General features: G+C 42.2%; 1 protein-coding gene across 12 annotated transcripts in view; it reads left to right on the forward strand.

The window, feature by feature from the left end:
- NIN (ninein) overlaps nt 1–22,115 on the forward strand; it is a 65,573-nt gene that overhangs the window by 34,284 nt on the left and 9,174 nt on the right. For 7 of the 12 annotated variants that reach the window (XM_049829003.1, XM_049829005.1, XM_049829001.1 and 4 more), the window contains exons 12-28: nt 158–268; nt 1,082–1,171; nt 2,556–2,709; nt 3,040–3,161; nt 4,663–5,189; nt 5,940–8,021; nt 9,212–9,337; nt 9,969–10,038; nt 11,008–11,223; nt 11,588–11,701; nt 12,789–12,911; nt 13,459–13,572; nt 14,311–14,457; nt 15,587–15,766; nt 16,307–16,456; nt 16,917–17,015; nt 20,687–20,878. In XM_049829003.1, coding sequence (XP_049684960.1) covers nt 158–268; nt 1,082–1,171; nt 2,556–2,709; nt 3,040–3,161; nt 4,663–5,189; nt 5,940–8,021; nt 9,212–9,337; nt 9,969–10,038; nt 11,008–11,223; nt 11,588–11,701; nt 12,789–12,911; nt 13,459–13,572; nt 14,311–14,457; nt 15,587–15,766; nt 16,307–16,456; nt 16,917–17,015; nt 20,687–20,878 — 4,617 coding nt within the window. Of the gene's footprint in view, nt 1–157; nt 269–1,081; nt 1,172–2,555; nt 2,710–3,039; nt 3,162–4,662; nt 5,190–5,939; nt 8,022–9,211; nt 9,338–9,968; nt 10,039–11,007; nt 11,224–11,587; nt 11,702–12,788; nt 12,912–13,458; nt 13,573–14,310; nt 14,458–15,556; nt 15,767–16,306; nt 16,457–16,916; nt 17,016–18,245; nt 18,307–20,686; nt 20,879–22,115 lie in introns of those variants that run through there. The other 5 variants (XM_049829010.1, XM_049829008.1, XM_049829012.1 and 2 more) reach the window with 5 other exon arrangements.

Consider the following 22,115-nt stretch of genomic DNA (forward strand, 5'->3'; position numbering starts at 1 on the left):
GGATAACAAATTCACAGTTCCTGTCTTTGGCTGAAACCTGTAACAGTGTCATGCTCTGACTTGACTGGGAGATTACTCATTTTTCTAATGAGTTACCACGTGTTAATGTTTTCCTTCTCCAAATGCTGAGGCTGTTGGGGGGTTTTGTTTGGTCTAGGAAAACAGCCGCCTGGAAAGCGAGCTATTGGAAACAGGAGAAAAACTAGTCGAGTATGAAAGTTTGGCAAGCAAACTGCAGAGGAACTTGGAAAACGTCCTGGCTGAGAAGGTAAATCCTCCTTTTCCCAGTATGCGTCCAGAATGAAATTGCTTTTCGGTTACTATGCTCGAGCTGCCAATTTAACTAATAGCTGGAGGCTCTTGGGTCCCTATCCAGATGTGACCAAGGCACAGCCTACCTTATTGGCATGGACTGCCTGCCTGACTTCCAGTTAAGGGAATTAAAGATGCTCCACCCTAGCTGTAGTTTTATACTAATTAATGGTAAGGAGCCTTAGAGTGAAGCAATTGTCCTGCAGATCTGCAGGGATTTTTTTTTTTTAATTTTTATTTTTTTTCCCCTAGCACATAGTTTTGGATAGACCCAACATGCAGGTCCTTTCTAGGGAAGATGATACACAAGGTGTTAGGTGTTACCTGGCATCTCTGCTAAACTTAGGGGAAAATGGAGGTGAACAGCTGACCGTGGTTGTATTACAATAAACTCCTTAGAAGATCAGCTTCTCCAAAGGCATTTCTGTGCATCTACAGACAAAAGCTCATATACTGGGATTCTCACCCAGCATCTGTTTTCCAGATTTCTTTAAAGCCGGGATTATTTATCAAACTGAGATGTGCATATGCTAAGCTAGAAAGCTGCGGTCCGCAACCAAAATTAGCATGAGAGCTGCGGTGAGACAGCAGCTAGTTGCTCGTTGTCCCCTACCAGCAGGGAAGCAGAGCTTCTGTATTTAAAATAAAAAAAAAAAAAAAAAGAGGGGAGAGGGTGCAGGCTGCAGGTCTGCTTGCGAATGGCATCTGGGCAGTGATGAGCTGGGCTGTTTCATGGAAGAGTAACGGGATCCCGTTCGTGCCGTTTCAGTTTGGTGACCTGGATCCCAGCAGCGCGGAGTTTTTCCTGCAGGAGGAGAGGCTGGCGCAGATGAGAAGCGAGTACGAGCGGCAGTGCAGAGTAAGTGGAGCCCAGGGCTGGAGACCGGGCACCCGTCTGCCCGTGTTCACCGAGAACATCCTTACCGCAAACAGCAGGGCAGAGCAGCGGTATAATGCTGCTGATTTATTTTTTTATTATTATTTTTTTTCCTCTGGTGTAATGGCTTTTTCACATTAATCCAAGCTCTGGGAAGGGGGTGGAAAGCTCTTGCTGTGGAGATAACTGGCTAGGAGGGTGAGGTGCCCCAAGGGTGGGCTGGGTGCGGGTCTCCGGAGCCTCCTTCGTTCCCCAGCTGTACGTCGAGCTCAATTCCTTGCGCAATTGCGCACTAGCCGTTTTTTTGATTTACGAAATAAAGTTTGCCCTAATTAGAATTCAGAGTTGCAGGAACTTACAGCAGAAGTGAGTGAGTTTCGGTGGTTTCCAAAACAGTAGCGTTTTCTTAAAATAAAACTGAAAATGAAAAGCTTGTCTTCTCCTCCACAAATCTGGTATGGCTGCAACACTGCTTTAAGGTGGGCCTGCAAGTTACCTAGTTACATCTACTTTTTGATGACTACAACGGTTACCAGCATTCAGCTCATCTGTTCTGCATGATCCTTTTCATTCAATAATGGACTATCTTGGCAAAAGGCTGTCTCGTCTGAAACAGCACGGTAGCTCTCTTAGTTGCAATTACAGTTTAAATGCAAAGATCTTTTAGAAATATTTGTTGAATTGATACTTCAAGACGTTGCTTGAATATGCAATTTATTTTCTTTTTTTGAGTACTGGCGGATATGAAGCAGTACTCAAGGTTCACTTTCTGAACCTTTCAGATCTGCAGAATTGTGTGTTTACACATTCAGGGATTCGTTTTCCTCAATAAACGCTGTTCATTGAGCTGAGCTCATGGCATTTGGCACAAACGCTCGGGATATTCCTCTGGCAAGTGGGCAGAAGTACCAGATGGTAAATGCAGTGCCGAGGGTATCTCTTTCCTAATTTGATCTTTTGCTTCTGATTTGATTTTGCAAGTAGATGGTGGTTGAGGAGGTATTTCTCAGCCGTTTGAAAATGTTCCTAAGCTGCTGTTTAAAAAAGGTCATAGGAAGAAGGAATAAAGTGGAAGGTCCTGGAGCACGGTCTACTTCAGAGGCAGAATATATGCGGGCTGTCAGTCTGAAGAAGGTTCTGCTCTTCTAGTAAGAAATACATCTGTTACTTGCGCAGGTTGGAACCTGGCGAAGGGCGTTGTTTTGCTGATAGGAGGATGACTAACTGTGGGATGATGGCAGGATTATTGACAAGTCTTTACCTACCGTAATTCCCTCTTCAATGTCTCGTTGTGGGAGTGTGTCGATGTACGAATGCTCGGCTGCCTTAGTTGCTTTCACTCAGGCTTTTTTTCCCCCCTTCTCAGGAACTGCAAGACCAGATAGACGAGCTGCACTCGGAGCTGGAGGAGTACCGTGCCCAAGGCAAAGTGCTCAGGCCTTCGCTGAAAAACTCACTCTCGGAAGAGTTTGACATTGATATGAAAAGTCATGGCAATAGCAGTATCGAGCCTGACCAAGGTAAAGCACATCTCCTGTATGACCAACTTCTGGGCTGTAGGTATTTACAGTAACATCTTAGAGGCAATTACGTAAAAACTTTCCCAAACCTTCACAGTGAGAGCCAAACGCCACGTCCGTTTTGCTGCTTAACATTAAGTGGAATACGGCTGCTGTACTGTATTCAAAGCTGAAATTAATGTTTGCAGTTTCTTGTCTGTGTGTGTGTGTGTGATGGGAATTTGAGACTTGCAAGTAGCTGCCTAAACAAATTTAAACTGATGAAATAATTCTGTTGAGAGTGTATCTCTCTGGGCCTCAAGAATATGTATATAATTACTATTTTTAAAGGACTCGGTTCAGAAGACTGCAACCCATTAAATATGAGCATAGAGGCAGAAATGGCTATTGAACAAATGAAGGAGCAACATCACAGGGATCTACATCACCTCAAACAAGAGCTCGAAGACACAGTAAGCTGTTTTAACTTAAAACAAAACTTCACAACTTTTCCAGCCTCTTCATACAGGTGGAAGGGTCTTGAAGAAAGACTCTTAATTCCTGGCGAAATTATGACCTTTCTGTGAATCTGAGCTTCTACCTTCCCTGCTCCTTCTGCACGATGCTGTGTGATGGAGAGGGCTGTATGGATGCTGCGGTAGATCCTCACGCCGCCCACCAGCTAACGAGAGAGCAGAGAGCCTTTCCGAGGCAGTATTGCATTTTCTGTCTTGAAAGCCTGCTGCATCTGAATTAGCCACTTCATTCCCACTGGCATGGGATAATTGTGGGTTCGAAAGGCTGCTGGTGGGAGTCTGCATCGCTAAATGCTGTGCTCACGCAGTCTGGTGGCGTTGAAACGCGGTCTGTGCGGTGGGAATATGGAAAATGCGCTGTTACGATACCTGTGCTACCAAAAATGAGCAGTCAGCTCCCTATTTTCTGGGTGTCCATCTGCAGATTAATCTTGCCACGCGTGCAGAAATATCTCCATTGCCTCTACGTGGAGAAAGCTTGGGTTGAGATGGGCTGACGAGGCTGGGGCAGCTCCGCTCCGGCGCTCATCTACTGAGCGGCGGTGAGCTGGCAGAGCACGTTTACGGCCAGTTTACGTTAATATCCGTGTCAGGGTCACGGTGTTTCCCAGCAAGTAAGACCTACCTTGGTCTGCAGGTGAGGTGCACTGGTGTAGAAATGGCCAGGCTTGTTCTGCAGGAGTTGGTTCAGGACCAGAAGTTGGGGGTCCCATCAGGCTTCCACTGCATCTGTCAGACCAGTGCCCACCTCCAGATGAGAGATGGCTATAGAATTATAGTTGTTATAGGACTATAATTTATTCGTTTCACGTGTGGCATGACACAGGTACACTGAAACTGTATTGTGACGAAGGTGGGATGGGAGTAGGAAAAGGGGACGGATAGACTATCACCCCAAAAATCATTGCTTTTCCTTAAGGATTTGTCTCATGTCACTTGTGTTTAAAAAAACAAAACCGAAACCAAAACAACAGAACACAACCAAAAAACCCAACCACCCACACAACAAACAAAACCACCCAAACAAAAAAACCCACCCCCAAAACCCAAACAAAAAAAACCCAGCCTTTTTAAAAGGAAAGGCCTCGTCTGCCCCTTAATTTGGGGAAGGTTTTGAAAAAGTAATCAGTGAAATGAAGAGTCCCCTTGCAATTTGCAAAACTGACTTAGGATTTTAAAAGTTGTTTGTGGCTTCTCTTTTCACAAATTTGCTTAATGGAAAAGCATGAATTTCACTGGCTTTTATGTAATAATCATCTTTATTCCAGTAAGAAATTAAGCTGAGCACTTTAACAGTCTTTGCAGGGGAAATCAATGTAAGATGCTACTGCGTAAATCAAAATATTCTGTAGAATAAATATATGGAAATATTTAATACAGAAACATTGAGAAAACATCTCTGTAGAATAACCAATCCAATCTGTTTTCCTTTTTGTAGGTGAGCCATTACGAAAAGCAGCTAGATGAGACAAAAATCCACTGTGAGAAGGAGCAAGAGGATATGAGGAAGAAGTACACCGAAGAGATGCATGTCATGGAAAAGCAAATAACTGGCCTTAAAAATCAAATTACAGAACTGCAAGGAGAGGCAGCAGCGCTCAGAGAACAGCAAGGAAAGCTTGACTGTAAATATAATGATGAGAAAAACAAATTACAAATGCGTTTTGATGAGGAAAAAGCCAACCTGCAAGAACTGTTGAGGCAGGAGCACGAAGAAGACGTCAGAGCCAGACTGGAGCAGGTAAACGAGAAGTTTAGCCAGGAGCGGGAAGAACTGATTCAAAATGGTGTCTGGGTGGAAGAAAAGATGAGAGTTTTGGTGCAGACACTGCAGGAAGAGAAGGGAGAGCTGGAACGCGGCTTCCATGAGCAGCTGAAGAGGATGGCAGAGGTGCATGCCCTGGAGAAGGAGGAGCTCCAGCAAGAGCTGCTGCGGAAGCACGAGCAGGACCTGGAGGAGGAAAGGTGAGTGTCGCCGCTGGCGGGGACGGTTCTGGTGTACGCTGGCCTCGATGACCTTGGTCACCACGCCAAGCCAATCTAGTGCAGAAATGATTCCTGATGCGTAACGCAAGTGTATTAACTGTGCGGTGCTGTTACCTGTTTTATTCCCGAACGCTGGGCTGCTATCCAGGGTTGGTTTTTTTCTTCTGGCCTTTCTCAAGCAGATATTTATATTGATTTTTAGCTCGCCCAGAGGCAAGAATAGTGTTAAAGCATAACCAGATGTGATTAGCTTGGGCTCTGTTCAGGATCCCTGTGCTTTTACAAATCCCTGCTTTGTCCTTTTAAAGCATTTGGCTTTTCAGAGTTGTTCTTTTCTGAAGAAGTTACTGGCTGGTAAATGCATTTAGCCAAGATTGAGTGTCAAAAGAAACCGAAACTGTCCTGGGGTGACAGGGAGAGATGGGGGTAAGAACATCTGCCCCCACAAATCCGATCAAAAGTATAGAAGGGCATACGTTGTACAGGAAACATTTTCTGAGGACTTTTTATGAGTTATACTTTTCCAAGGCTGTTAAATTTTTATTTTTGAAGTTTCAACAAATTGCCTCAAATTTAACTTTGGCTCTCGGAAACACCTGTCAAATAGTACTTCATCTAAAACTTGGTGAAAAAGTAATTTTTCAGCTTTTCTTATTCAGCCTAAAAAGCCATTTGAATCTCTTTGAGTTAGCCCAGAGTTTAGTAATATATTATGTTAACCATGTTTAGGAAAAAAATGGAAAGTGACTATAACAGAAGAGCATCTCATGCAGAAGCTCAGTTTTCTGTCGACACACAAACACTTGTGAATAAATACGAAGAAAAGATCCAAAATCTGGAAGGACGTTACCAGCAAGAGTTGCATGAACTTGCTGAACAGCAAAGAGAGGAGAAATCTCAGTGGGAGTTTGAAAAGGATGAAATTGCTCAGGAGGTTGCTGAAGCTCACGAGCAACTGAAGGAAAGCCTGGCAAACGAAAAGGCCATTTCTTCTGCTCTGACCCAGGAGAAAGATCTCCTGGAGAAAAACTTCAAGGAAGAAGTGAACAAGCTTGTGTGCGAGAGGGAGCAGCTTCAGAAGGAGCTGCGAGACCTGAGGAATGCTGCGGAGAAGCAAGAGAAAAAGCTGAATGATAAAATAACACAACTCCAAAATGACCACGAAAAAGAGCTCAAGAACAAAGACGAGCGTATATGTGTGGTGGAGGAAAACGGGGAGCTGGTTAGGCAAAAGCTGGAGAGACTTGACAGTGAATATAAGCAAGAGAAAGAAGACCTCAATTCCAAACTTCTTGCTTTGGAGAGTTTAAACAAAGACATTTGTGTAAGAGCAGAAACGGAAAAGACTGAGATGAGTTTGGAAATCTCAAACCTCCAAGGGAAAATACAGAAATTGCAGTGGGAGACCCATAGTTTTTCCGCACTACAAAATCATTATAGGGTCCTGGAAAATGAGTACGCCAAAGCAAAGAGCAAAATTGCTTCTTTCTCTGGGATGGCGCCTCTGGGAGATGATGCGGCTGTCCTCTTAAATCTGCAGAAAGTGCACGAGCGAGCCGTGAAGGAAAATGTCAGAATGGCCGCTGAGATCGTCAGGCTGCAGCACAGGTTGCAGGCTGCGGAGCGGGATCCCGCGCCACCTCCCAGCCCCGGCTGCTCCGACTCCGACTCCGGCTCGGAACGGTCTCAGCTGCCAGATGAAATAGATCCCATTTTTGAAGGGTTGCCCTGGGATGGTAAAGATGCAGACAATGGAACGGATTCCAATGTCCCTCCGCTTTTGGAGGCTGATAGTACAGACCTGGAAGAAATGACGGAGACTGATTCGGATTTAGAGAAAGCGTGTGTGAAAGCCGGAGCAGGTGGCCATGCACTCGAGGTGCAGGTGTGTCGGACGCAAGGAAGTAAGGCAGCGCTGGAAGCTGATGGCAACTGGGATTGTGGCAAGAATCAAGAGCTGCTTTCTCGGGTGCCTCTGCTGCAAAAAAAGAGAGAGCACGAGAAAACTCTTGAGAGAGCTCCCAGACCAAAAACGCTGCACGATGATGTTAAACAGCAGAAGGTTCGTCTGCCAAATCACAGAATAACTCCCCAAGATAAAGGGTTTGTTTCCGATGCTTTGAAGCTGCAGGTTGAGCTTGAGAAGGCTGAAGAACTGCGTGAAGCCTCTCTCCAGCTTGATCATGCTCCTGGGTCAACAAATGGTGACCTGAAAAGTGTAATAGCTCAGCTCTGGAAAAGGGTCAAAGAGTTAGAAGACAGATCAATGGCACAGGCTGAACTTCTGTCACTACAAGAAGAAATTCAGGTAGAAAACGAAGATCTGAAATGCGAAATGATCAAGTTAGTTGAAAAAAATAAAGTGCTAGAAGACAACCTGCAGAAGCTGAGAAGCCTTCATTGCAAACTAGAAGAAAGTAAACTGGCAAGTGTTAAGCTCAGAGAGGAAAACACACAGCTCCTCCAAAAAGTCAAAGAATGGGAAGATGTCCGAGAACAAGATGCACAAGGCAGCGCAGAGGCTCACCGTGACAAGTTAAGACTGCGATGCCAGCTTGGGAAGCTGGAAGAACGTGCTGCCGCGTTTACAGGTCAGCAAGGCAAGCGTGCCCAAAGCGATGGCACGGTGAAAGAAGGGTCGGCAGAAAAGAGGGAGCTGCAAGAGCCCAACAGAAAGCCGAAGGAGAAAGCTGCTGCCCTGGTTAACCCAAATGACGTGCATTTCCACGAAGAGAGGGAGGAGAGGAATACAGTGATGCACGGCTTACAAAGCACGTGCGCTGAGCTGCAGCAAAAAGTTGATCTTCTGAGGTAACGTACGCTTGCAAAACTTTGTGGGAAGCGTGCCGGCCCCACAGTAATCAAATATGCCGCTTAGAAACTAACCTAGCGTCCCGCTCATCGCTTCATAGCCGCCTGCCTGCCTGCTGTATGGTTGCTGCATTAACCACTGTAGTTTAACTTTGATTAGAGAACAGTGCCTTGGACTCTAACTACTAGCAAGCAGGCTGTTTAATCGTGGATAACGACGGTTGGAATAAATGTGTGTGACTTACTCTTCTCTGACCGTGACCTAACACGAATGGTAAAACAGGAGCAACCTGCCAGCTGTTCTGTCTGTGGACGTAGTCACCTTCGCAGTGTGTAGTTAATGGTACATCAGCAACCCCTGTATTTTAATGTCCGAAATACTATGGTAACACTTCCAGAATGCTTTTAGCTTTTACTAATATCCCTCTTCACTCTGTTTACTCCTTTCTAGTACTGAATGTTACTTGGAACGTTAAAAGCGCTTCCATTTTTCTCAATATTTAAGTTAATACTAGAGAATTGTGGTAACTTTTTTCTCAGCAGGAGCACTTAGTGTTAGGAATCCATCAGGTGTGTGATACTGTAAATACTATTATAACACAGAGAATATAATAGGTTTTACCTACTTGTTTTTAACTGCTGTATTTCAGCAAGGATTTTTTTTGGAGGCCGTAAAGTGGCTCCAAGCGGCTTAATTATTGTTCAGCACCAGCTTCCTGCAGGAAATTGTTCTTTCAGGTATTACACCATGGCTAAGTTCTTTCTTTACGGTCGCCTCAGGACAGAAAAGGCACTTTCCAGCGCTGCTGTTCCCAGCATACTGGGCTCTAGAAACAGCTTGCTCTCCTTGCAGTCTGCCTTCTGTGGTGTTAAGCTGTTTAAAGTTACGTTATTTGTAACTTAAGGACTGAAAGGTATAGTACAACATCAGTGTGAAACTTTTACTAGGTATCTTAAATTTTAATTAACTAGCTGTACAGAAACATGCACAAAAGCCCCTTTTTCAGTGATCTGGGAAGCACTCTGACTAAATGAAATGTAAAATCCATATACCGTTCATACGGAAAATGAGTCAATTGTAGCTTTGTCTTGAAATATTACAGGTAGCTTAGGCCTTTAGGAAGTTTTCTCCCTGTGGGCCTAGATGGTATACAGAAACAGTTTTCACTTGTCTCATCTCTCCGCCACAGATGTGAAGCCGAGAAGCTCAGAGAAGAAAATGCTATTCTGAAAAATGAAGTGACTTTATTAAATGAGGAAGGTAGTGCTTCCAGCCTGAAACTGAGGGAGCTAAATGGATCCCGAGAAGAAATGTGGTAAGGATTCAATGGGGCGAGTACCACGTGTATGCCTTCAGGCTCTTGGCGCGCTGCAGACACGATGCTTACACCCCTTCTCTCAAAGCTCCTTCATCTGTTGGATATTCCGCAAAATTTGAAACGGGCTTATTTCCTGGTGCCGTTGGAAATCCAGCTGCCTGACAGTCTATTCCTCATCCCTTCCACCTGCCCCAGCTTGTCCTGCCCGTTCCTAGAGCCAAAGCAGGGGCTTCGCCGTCGGAGTTGAGATGACCCAGTAACACGTACAAACACAGGACCTACTGACGAGCTGACCTGACGCAATTCTTCTTGCTTCAGCAAAGGCAGAGCTTGTTGGGCTGGGGGAGCCTTAGAAAAGGCAGGAAGATGTACGGTGTGGCAGAGCGTTTCAGTGACTTGGTCTTTTGCAAGTAGATAACTATCCGTGATCCCGGGAGGATTCTTCCCTTCTGGAAAAGAACTACATATGGGGTACTCCGCGGAACTGAGCGCTTGCCAAGCCTATGCAAAACAGTGATGCTAAGCAATAAATAAATATCCAGAATTGCCATTCAAAAACCAGACCATTCTTCTAGGAGTGTATATTAAGAAGTGACCCTAATGTTAATGAGCTTTCATTTTTCCTTAGGCAAAAGATAGAGGCTGTGAGAAAGGAGAAAGTGGCTGTACAGAAGATGGTTGACAACCTGAAAAAGCAGGTATGTGGACTGAGCCCATAACCTTCTCTGTAGAAGTCATCACTGTGTAAAAGCTGTTCCTTAGATGGTCAAAAAGGCAGTAGAAAATTACCATTATATACTCATAAACTTTTTAATAACTGTTCTCATTAAGTGTTTGGGACTGATATGAGGCTTGTTTGACCTGATCAGAAGACAACTGTAACACTACGGTAACGATCTAGCTTACGGACTTGAGAGCACTTTCCATAGTCAGCTTGGACAGTGTATTTAATAGAAATATAAAGTTAAAAATCTTTCTTTTGTAGTCTTTGTGGGTAATGCTCTGCAGCAGCCCATGGGAAACAGAGGTTATGTGACTCAGCCTCTACTTTTTTCCCAGTTAGCGGGGTCTAGGAATGCTGCCAGCCGTGACCCTTTGCTTGTATCCATGAGACTGCTACTTTTATTTTAAGGGTGGCTTGTTATGCTAGGCAAAGTAGAAGGTTTAAGTAGCTCTTACATTCATGTCCCTCTTAGTATTGCTTACTAAAATTCTACTTGCTCAGAATAATCTACTAGCTCACCAGCATAAACTCTCAAAATATACATCAGCATGGCAAAGGGAAGGAGGAACAGAGTGCCGTGCCAGATGACTGATATCGTCACTGCTATAATTGAGGCCAATTATGAGAAATTAACCGTTTGTGAGGCTGACCGTGCGTGCAACAGGCCATCAGGAGGATTCCTACTCCTAAATACGGTTCTACCCTAAAATTAGGGCATGGAGCAAGTTAAACAGCTATAGGGAAATCAAGCAAGCAGTGCTACTGGGGTCATGACTGACACAGAGCACAGTTAACAGCTATGCCCCGCTGCTCAGAGTCACCATTGAATTGGAGTGACACTTGTCAGGCTTTTTAATCATCTCAATAGAAAGGAAATGTTTTAAAAAAAGATCTCATCCCCAGTGTAAAAGCAGTCATGACTGACACTGCTGTCCCGATTCAGGTAGCAGATCTGAAGACCAGGAACCAGCAGCTGGACTCCGAAAATACAGAACTTAGCCAGAGGAACTCCAAAAATCAAGCAGATGTGCAGGATCTTAATCAACAGCTGGCAAAGGTGCTCAAGCAAAAGGAAAGGGAAGTGGGAAAATGTACTCTGGAAGAATGGGAAAAGGAGAGACTGGTACTGAAAGAGGAACTGGAAAACTCCAAAGTAAAGGTACGGGATTATGCTGTCTCTAACGGTATGAAACAATTGAACTTTTAGGAATGGAGAGGTGCTGTGGTGGTCTTTCAAAGCTGAACTTCCCTAAGTACTAGCTGCAAAGGTACATGCATGCGGCAGTAGGGTGGAAGGTAAGCATGGCAGCAACCAAAAGCAGGGAGGTAGAACTGTGCAGGTTTGTCTTGAACACGGAGCTTAGTGATGCTCAATATTTAGCTGCATTTTCCAGCATGCCTGTTCTGTTCAGTCCAGTGCCATCCCAGCTGTAACCCATGTCACTGGCTGCAGCATCCTCTGGTTAATCTTTGTTACTTTGCCTGTCTCCTAAGTTGAAATCTGAGTCTTTTCTTTTTTGCAGTCATCAAATATGGTGTCTTCCTTGGAAATGGAGCTGTCAAAAATGAAGGTTCAAGCTCATATATTGGAGCAGGAGAACCACATCCTCAAGCAGGAACTCGAGAAGACAAAACCGGTATGGTGTCCTATTTGAGTGCCATCAGATAATGCTGGCTGTCTCTTACCGTGCCCTGCTCTCTTGCCTGAGTTGGAAATAGTTAATTTCTTTAAAGAAAGGTCACAACAGTAGGGGAGTATAAATCCTCCTGAAACAGTCTCTGGGCACAATGCACAATTGTTCAAATAAGGTTGGTTTAACTTAGCTTTTGCCAAAAGGTCTTCCGGAGTAGTGGATCTACAAAGACGGGCTTTGACAGTGAAGACAAAGATTTAAAGCTCTAAACAAGGAACAGACAGGGCTTTTCTAGTTTGTGCAGACGGGATAGACAGGGGAACGTTTTCCTGTGTAACTGGTAATACCCACGTAGCTCCATTTAAGGACCGGTCTCTTCCAGCATGTCCTCTTGGAGAATTCTTGTTGCTAAACCCATCTGGAGACGTCTCACAACTTTGGAGGATAATTGCCTGGAGGGCTTGGTTGTTGCCTGTATAAGTGTGGCTCAATTGGCTGTAAATATATGCTAATAAACATAGATAATGAAGGCTACAAATTAGTTTAGCTCTCCTGATTAGGGTTCCTCAAAGTAATTTTCTTTACAGCGTAAAGCACTCATTTGATGCACCCAATGCTTAGGATAGATAATGGTCTTAAAAAGCAAAAGCAGATGAGGCTTATTCAGTAAAGAGTGGATTGTGACTTGAGTGTAATTAAAGACAGAAGATTGAGCAAAGACAGAACAGCGCAGGAGAAGGCAGAGTGTTAAGCTAAAGCACTGTGTCAAAGGGGAAAAGGATCAGAAGTCAGCAGTACAGTAATTTTTCCCCTTTCACAGAAGAGGCAGAGAAAGCCCAGCCCTAAAGCAAATCTGAGGGATCACAGGGCCACTGGGAATCCTCAGCACTGCTGTGGCAGGAAGGATGCCTTGGGTCATATGAACGATACTCGTGTGGTCATTCGTACCAAACTGGAGTACGCTCCTCTCGTCCGCTCTATCCGGAGTGGGATGCTCGGCCGGGAGCAGAAGAGAAAGCTTTGTGTAACACTTGTGTGCAAAATTCTGAAACGGCACAGAAATGTGACTGTGAGGGCTTGTTTTCCACAGCTGCCCAGATGTCCTGATCTCTCTGACCTTCAAAATGAAGTTTCGAGCTTAGTTACTAAAAATGAAAAGCTGCAGAAAGAAAAAGAAGCCCTGAGTGAGGAATTAAACAGATGTATTGATAAGGTAAGAAAGAGCAGCAAATCCACATCACTACCTACCTGCTGTAACGGGCTGTTAAAATTCTTATATTATCTGTATCACCCTGAACTGTAAAACTACATTGGTTTGTTGTTTGGGGTATTGGTTTTTTCCTACCTTCAAGCCAGATAAAGGCTTAATTGCCACTGCCTTTTTTCCTAGCTGGTCTTAAAGAGAAAGCTTAAATTCTGGAGCACAGCTTTACTGTAATTTGATTATGCAGAAAATTCCAAACATTGCAAGGAACAGAGGCCTGGGTATAAATATAGCAGCAGGACAAGGAAGACAGTGTTCCTGCACTTTTATTGCAACTCTAATATACTGTAACTCTGAACTCGAGCGGAGTAACTAGTATGCATGCTATAAATAATGATCCCGTTGTGTGGAGATTGGGGCTGGGAGCTGAGGGGTTTTTTTGCTCTCCTGCATTTTCTTTGCGTAGCCGTAACTCCCTCTAGCTTAACTCTTCAAGTCAAATAGAGTTAAAGAAAATCCTGAACGAGTCAGGCTTACCGATGTAATCTTATTTCAGGTAGCTAAAGCAAGCTGCTTAGAGAATGCAATTGGCAGCTTGAAGCAGGAGCAGAAGTCCTGGGAACAGCAGAGTCAGACACTGAAAACACAGCTCACGGTCTCGCAAGAGAAGGTATAATGGTGGGGTTTGTTATAGCCCTGGATCAAAAGCATTTTTTTAGTCTCTTGTAGTGCTTTTTTCATAAAAAACCAGCCCTCTTCTCATGTGTGCAAAGCTGTCATGCAGCTAAGAATGGCCGCTTTGATGGGCTTTCAAAGTGACCTTCTTAAAGAACAAGAGGAAACTTGTTAAATGCAATGAGGTACTTTCTTCCCTGCGAATAATCTATGTTGTTTTGCATCCACAGCCGAGTTCCTTTTGCCAATTCATTCTGCCCAGTTATTCCTAAAATACTGCAGAGAGACTCTGCTGTTGCTCTCCGCTCTCCTGGCAGTGGCTCACCTCTCGCCAGGCAGGGGCGGGGAAGGAATGGCTATCTGCTTGGCTGATTACACTTGGGGTTTCTTGTTGACCACGGGCTGCCAGGAAAAATAAATAATTCAAGAGAAATCTTCTCTTCCCAGCATACTGCAATATGTATTCGGGGCTGGAAAATGCGTCTCTGTTGAATGCAGTGTTGTGGCTGCATTCAAAGTGGATGGCTACTAATTTGGAACAGAAAGTCAGAAAATCATTTAGCGTTTTTAAAGGAGGCTTTAGCGTTTTTAACGTCAGCGTTATAACTTCTTCGCTCCTTCCATCAGAGATCCTAAAATACGTGTGAGATGTGGTGCGTACACATCCTAGCAGACCAAGCTTACAAGAAATCTCAGTCCAGCAAATGCCAAGCTCTGTTCCTGCTCGTTACAGGTTCAGAGTCTCGATGAAACGCTGCAAAACACCAACCTTCAAATGTCCCGACTAAAGTCGGACTTACGGGTGATGCAACAGGAGAAGGAAACTCTTAAACAAGAAGTGGTGTCTTTGCACAAGCAACTGCAGAATGCCAATGAAAAGGTAATGGACTTCACGTGCCTCAAAGTCAGTCAGCTTTGCGTGCCAGGGTTTAGGGACGCTAGCCGCTGCTCTTCCGTAGCCTGCTGCTGTAGCCAACTTATTTCTTTAGGTTGGCTTGTCCATTAAAAAGACACAAATGGTGCTGCAGGCTTGAGCAAGTAGACTGAGTTATGCAACTATTGATATTATTTTTTTTTTAAAACAAGTGATAGAAAGCTAATAATTTAAAAAAAAAAAAGGCTGAAAGGAGGTGGGTGCAAAAAAAGTCCTATTTTAACGATGTTTTCTGTATTTAGTAGTTTTCCATTTTAAAATAGTTAACTGTAATTAGTCTTGTTGGATTGTATAGAATGTGCAGATTGTAAACTTACTTTTCAAAAACTTATTTTAATTTTTGAACGTGAGGACAGGCAATGGTCAGTCCGTCTCCTGAGTCTCCATTCTTCCCTGAAAGAAATCTTTTATTGGTGGGGGGGATAAAAAAATCTGTGGAGAATGTATGAATTTACACCCATCAAATCTATAAATGTATTAACAGTCAAACTTGTAATTGACAGGGGGATCTAATTTTCAGTCCAACTTGGTTTTGAAAGGCACAGTATTATATCAGCCTCTCTTAACTGATGAGCAACTGTAACTGAAGGAGGTTGTAGACAGCAGTCTTGGGATTGGTATTATGAATTCAGTTAGTAATTTGGCTTGTTTGCTGTGTAATTAAGGAATATTTAATGTCCACATGGAAAAGAGGCTGTTTCAGAATCGTACAACAGGAACTAAATTACAGCTATTACTGAATAATATATAATACTGGGTTCTATTATTTGCTTGATGAGGCTAAGAAATGGAGCACAAATTGCTTTTTTGTGTTGTTGAACTCTGTGCGCTCATATCAACCATTCTGGCGCGCAGCTATTATCTATGATTTTAGCGAAGGGAAGCACTTTGGGTTTGCACTGTGATTAGCATGTTGGGTTTCTTAGTGGAAAACAGTGTGTAGGCTGGGAGGAAGATGGGAATCCTGTGACTTTAGAGTCTGCAGTTACTGAAAGCCTACTTAAAACCCACCTGAATAGAGAAAACGTCTGCTTCTTTGTTTAAGGCCTAACCCTGCAATTCTGTCTGTCTTAAGAATCGGGTTCTAGAACGGGCTGTGCCTTCCTCAGGGCTGCAGGACCAACACAGGCAGCTACACTGGGATGAACTGGACCAGCTGACGCAACAGGAGCAGCAGCTGCTCAGGCAGGAGAATGAGAGGCTGCAGAGAGAAGTCCAGAGCGCTAAGACAGACCTGGCTCACTCCAGGGAGAAGGTAACCCGAGCAAGCTGTGACAGATCACAGAAGCGGTCCCTGCCTGCTGGGCAAAACGTAATGGTTCTTCTTCTGCAGTGGGTAATACAGGAGAGGAATGTTGCTCGTTAGTTTTGAGAAGAAACATTTGCAGAAAGAATGCAAAACGGAACAGTTTTCCTTTATATCTGCGCTAAGTGTGCAGACAGTCTTATGATGTTTCAGACAGCTCTTTTTAAAAGAAAATCCTGATAACTCTTCTCTAAGATTCTGGTCTGACTTTCAGTTAACACCCTTCCATTTTTTTTCTTTCGTAAAAACTTTGTAATATTCCAAGCATTTTTCATGTCCAGTTTCTTGGCTCACAGTTATTAGGCAGATTGTGGGGAAGAGGAAGGGAAAGACCTTTTGCTCGAAGCTAAAATTTCAAAAATGCACCAGAATCTGCTATGAGTCTGAAATCAGTTGGTAACTCGGTATTTTAGATGAAGTAGATGCAATTTGATTTTTTTGAATGGTCCAGAACGTCTTTCCTCACTTGTTCATCTCTGGTCTCTCTAGATCCGACAGCTGGAATCTACTATCCTTTCCCTAAAGCACCAAAAGCATCAAAACCAGTCAGGTATCGTCAAAGCCATAGAGCAAGAGAAATTAAGCTTGAAGAGAGAGTGTGAACAGCTTCAGAAGGAGTTGTCATCTGCAAACAGGAAGGTTAGTTTTAGATGGTAAATACATGACTCAATGCAGTACTTTCCCCCTCTAAGAGCTAATGCGGTAAGCTGTAATTTTCTTCTTTTACTCTGAGCTTTGCGTTCTTTCTCTTACGAATCCCTGTCTGAAGGAACTGACTGTCTTCTGTGCTTCAGCAGAGCGTGCAGGGTGGAAGTCTGTGCCAATGTGCTGCAGGACTTCTAGTCTGTACGAACAGTTCAGTGGTAGAAATGGGAACCATCAACAAAACGCAGCCTGCTCGAGTGCTCTGCCATACACAGTGCTTGTATGCTAGCATTACCACTCTTGAATCAAAAATTAGTTACCCTGCCTATTCTTTGAAACTTGTGTCAGACATCTTTGAAACTTGTGTCTTAGACATCGCTTTCAGCAAAGCCTTACACTTGTCCAAATACTTATGTGTTTTAATCTTTCTAAGGAAACTTCTTGTCTTTAATAGATCAGTCAGATGAATTCTCTTGAACGTGAACTGGAAACCAGCTCAGAAAATGAAGGGCTGAGAAAAAAGCAAGTCAAACTGGATGATCAGTTAATGGAGGTACTTGTCAATCAGTGTTGACTGTACTGAATAGTGTGGGGCTTTATCACTATCTCACTGAATCCATGAATTTATTTAAAAACAACTTCTAGATGTGTAGGTACAGAGAAAATTGAAACGAGAAGAATTAATCTCCCTTATTGCCTAATCTCATCTTTCATGATCAAGATGTTAGTGTAACAAACACGCTTCTCTGAAGCACGTTGTGGTTTATCGTAACTCACATAAGGCTTTGGATATAAAATCAAATAGCAAAGAAATTTGTTACTGTGCTTGAGGCAAGGCTAACACTTTCCTCTTCTTTCCAAAAACATGTAACCTCAAGTTTTCCTCACTAGTATTTGCATAATGCTGCTCTTAATGTAGAAACCTGTTCTTATTTACTATGGGAATAATTTGCTGAATTTAAGCCTTGCTATTTTATCTAGATCATGATAGAATAACTATTTACACAACTTTCTGTTAATCTAAAGGCATGAGTGAAAACTTCAGTTGACATTCTTCCAAAGCCTGCTGTAAATGTGGATGGTTGTTCAATACTGCTGGAGACAGATTATGCTGGATGTTATGAAAACTGCATAATTCTTAGGTGTCCTTGCTTACAGGAACGGGCAAGCTTAACTATATTAAGTGAGTGTATCCCTTAAGGTCAGGCTAGACCTCAGAGCTGTCTCTCAGCCGTCTTGCCTAAACTTGAGGTCCTGAAATTCAGTTTAAAACATAATATTATATTTAAAAACAAACAAACAAACAAAACCAAACAAACCAAAACCACCACAACTTTGACTTGTTCCATAAACCAAAGCATCTGCTAGATGAGGCTTTTAAAACACTGTTTATTAAAGGACTTCATGTTTTCCATCAAGAGAGCAAATGGGAAACATGTTATGCCGAATCTACTATGTAATTAGTTGTAAAATTGTAAAAACTTGATTAGACAAGATGAGCTTTTGAAAAATTACTGAAAAGACTGTTTATATGCCCTGCCCTTTTATTTATATAGTCTTAATTAAGCTCTGGGAAAGTTCCAAACGCTGTTAAACCCTTTAGCGTAAACACCAAGCATGGAACTGCGTTTTCTCCTAAAATTTGTATTTCAAACATGCAGGACTCTTGTTACTCCTGATAACATTTTCCCAGCAGGTGTGTATAACATTCACGTAGCACTTTATGACTTCTAACTTTCTCTTTTGTGCCTGTTCTCCTTTTGTTCGTGGCTAACCTGTCTAGAACTCAGTGGTTGGAACTAGCAGAGAAGGGTGCAGTTCTCTTTCTGAAATAGTGTGCGAAGGTAGAGCAATCGTTTTCAATGTACTACCATAGCATGGAGAAAACATTTCTTTCTTTTATGGATTCTTTTTTTTATTTCATGCATCTTTTAAGTAAAGCCGCCACTATTCATTTTAATGTAAAATTTTTACTTTGACAGCCGCACTAACTTCTTCGTGGCTAGTATATCGTGCAATTTGATTCTGTACACCGCAAAGTTACATGCTTCTAAGGCATTGCCATGAAAATGGAGAGAAATAACCAATTGCATAAGAATTAAACTGATCATAAGAAAATGAAAAGTGGCTCAACCCTTTCCTTCTAACCCATTGACTGTGAGGCTTGAAGGTGTTTGCATATTTACCTCTGATATCTGCATGCTTTTTCACTAGACTGTCAAATGTTTCCTTAATATTAACCAATACGTGATCACACTCAGTGTCATCCCTAATAGTTTAGCAAGTTCATGTTTGTTCCACTTTCTTCCACAGATGAATACAGCAAGACTATATTGTTTTCATTAGCCATGCAATTGGAATTTATTTTTAAGATGCTGTTAACATTAATTGACTGTTTCTTCAGCTCTTTCATTTCATACTCATGTGCTTCACAACATTACAGGAAACCCTAAACAAATTCCATCAAAAGCTCATTATTTTCACTGTTTATATTGTCAGTAAAAGAATAGCTCCTTTACAGACAAGTTGATACAAAAGAACCTTCTGATAGCTTAAAAAAATACAAATAGCTTTATTTTAAAGTACTCATAAACCTATTTTCTGTTTACCTGGGCCAGCAGAGATGTACAGATGCCAACACAGCCAGAAGACAGGCACCATTATGGAAAATGCTTATAGCTGTTTATGTTGTAGATGAACTCAATAACTGAAGTACGATTAAGAATTGAGGCCTTAATCCTACCACTTGTGGAAGGAAAATTAAAATCACTAACAGGATCCTATATGCCTCTTCCTACAGGAACAGAGTAATGGTTTTGAGATAAAGGGTGAGAATTTTATTATGTGGTCAACTGAACTTTACGGGAAGAAACTACTCATCTTATGGAAATTCAAGCTGCAGATCAGCTTGTCTGAAACACTGGGCGTTTTTATTGTACAGTTCTGGTCTTTTTTTAGTATTATAAACTATTACAACTGTGATCTAGTCTCACCTGCATTTTACTTTTAGTCTAGAAAAATGCTAAATTGTTTCATGTGACTATCTTAGCTCTTAATATTGTCCGAAAGTTCATCTAATGCTGGGCCAGTTTATTGAACTTGGACTCTTGTGGTTGGAATGCTACCATAGTAAGGCAATGCCAGAAATGCCTCTTTTCTAGCCACCTTCACCCCGTAACTGTCATAGGTCTGCTTGGGAGCAGCACTTAAATGATGTGGGGAAGCTAAACCACTTGGGACAAATCTGTTCTGAGGTGCTCTTTTTGCTGTAGCAAGGACTATTAGGAATGCAATCCCTTTGTCCCACATGAGATGCCTACGTTTATCAACTAAAAGACTCCTCTGGTAGTGTAACTTCACAAAGGGCAACTGTTATGCACAAGCTATTTGTTGGTATGTACTACCTGTACATTACATAGACTTGCTGATGCATTTGGTAACCTTTTTGTTAAGAAAAGCAAGACTTAAATTTGGAATTAAACTACTTCAGATTACTACATATCTCAAGGACCCCTCTGTGTATACTTTTGCTTATGCAGCACAGACACTCAGGAGGGCTCCAGACTTGCTATCAAACTCTGCTTGTGGCGTGTCTCGAAATGAAAATTATAAAATGTGTTTAAAATTTCTACAGCTAGTAGTGAACATGAGGACACATGGGATTCTAAATACTGAATTCTGAATGTAATATAGCAGCTGGCATCAAATTACTTAAGTTGTCATACGTTACATCGAAAATTTGTTTTGCTTTTGCGAATGTTATCTCTCCATCCTAGATTAAAGACTAGAAATAAGCAGCGCTGATGGATACCTTCTTCAGCCTGCTTCACGCTAGTGCTTTTCTTTGTAAGCGGATACTATTTTTAGAAGAGGTGCTGAGATCAAGGTTTAAATTAAAAAGGACTGTTAAGTTAAAGCTCACCACAGGCCCATTTAACTTTGACAGGATTTCATCAGAAATTCAGTGAATTTATAATTCAGGCCTGAAATTACAAATCAAAGCTCAGGTTCCTTCAGACTTCAGAACTGCATGTAAAGATGCATCTTTTTGCATTGGAAAGAGAAAAGTCGTCTATGTAGCTTCTGTTACTGAGTTCAGGCTAGTTTCTCTTGCATACAAGAAATTGTTCAAGAGTAACCTAGTGTCTAGCGCATCACTGAAAGGTATCTTGTATGAACAGCAGTGCTGCTTTCTCCTGATGGCTGATTTACTTTACTCTTCAGATGCTCCACTCAAGCGCCAGTGTGATGCGTAGCCAATCACCGCACTCCCGGGAGCTCCAGCAGCAAGGCTGTGCTATGGTACCCAAGGAACAGTTCCTGCAGCTCCAACACCAGCTACTACAAGCAGAGAGGAGGAGTCAACGTCTTCAGGAAGAACTTGAAAGTAGACCCTCTGAAACAAACATGCAACAGGTAAAGCTCTCATTACTCTGCGGGTTACAACTTTAAAAGGACATCTGGTTAGTTTTCTTGTTTTTTTTCAATTCTGATGAGATCCGTTCTCTGTTTATGCCAGTTCAAAACTTAAAATTAAAATTCATTCTATCAAAGATATGTATAAAACAAACCTTTGTTATTTGGCGTATTTAGCTTGAGTCATAGCTTAATTCTGAAGTCCTCTTAATCTTTGTGAAATAAAAAAACCACTCCCATCCACATTCAACTGGCTTTTCTCCTTCTGATCAATGTGCAGTAAGTGTTTATAGGAGGGTTTTTTGATTTTGTTTTCTTTACCTAATGTCCATGTCTGGAACCATTGTTTTAAAAAAATACACTACGCTACATATTGCACAAGCACATACCCATCACACACAAAATACTAGTTTGGGCTGTTGCTGTCACATGGAGTTCTGTCAGCTGTAGTAGAGCAGAATACAAACAAATAAATCCTTTTTATAAGGTCAGCCTACCTTCATTATTTGGCCATAAGACAAGACATTGTTTGGAGAACACTGTTACCATTATGTAGAAACTTCAACATTGGCATTTCTGAGGAAAAACAATTTAATTCCAAGGAAGACTACATCCATTCCACACATTGGGCAGAGTCACTTTTACATGCCAAAAAAACCAAAACAACGCTGAAACTGAATGATAGGCAATAGGTAGAAAAGTCTTCATCTCCCATATAAAAATTAAGTTTGGGGACTAAGCTTGCCAAATGACTCTCATCGTCAAAAAGTAACCGAATCTCTCAACCTCTAAAGCTTTGGCTCAGGCCAGAGGTCTTAAAATAATATTACAACTTTATCTTATGAGAAAAGATAAAGCTCTAAATAACTTAGATAAAATGCTAATGCTTTTATTAATATGTTAGCAGAAAAAAACCAAACCCTTTACATTTCAAACTCAGCTTGCAGTTACAGTTTAAAAAAAACCAATAATAAGACCAAGACTTTGAAGCTCAAAAACCTCTGAATGTGTTAATAGAGTATTCGGAAAAAGGTGTTATGGAGAGACAGCATATGCAGTAACAGTTTCTAAAGTTTCCAAAACTTGGAATAAGGATTCTTTTTTAAGAAGGGCATAAAATCAAAAAGTTCCCCCACCACAAGAACTTAACAGCAAATAATATAGGATAAGTAAAAATAAATCAATTGTAAGGTTCTTTCCCTTTCAGCTGAGTCCTGATAGAAGTGGATTACCACAG

This window comes from Accipiter gentilis, chromosome 25, assembly GCF_929443795.1.
Source record: "Accipiter gentilis chromosome 25, bAccGen1.1, whole genome shotgun sequence".
In the NCBI taxonomy this organism is placed as follows: Eukaryota; Metazoa; Chordata; class Aves; order Accipitriformes; family Accipitridae; genus Astur; species Astur gentilis.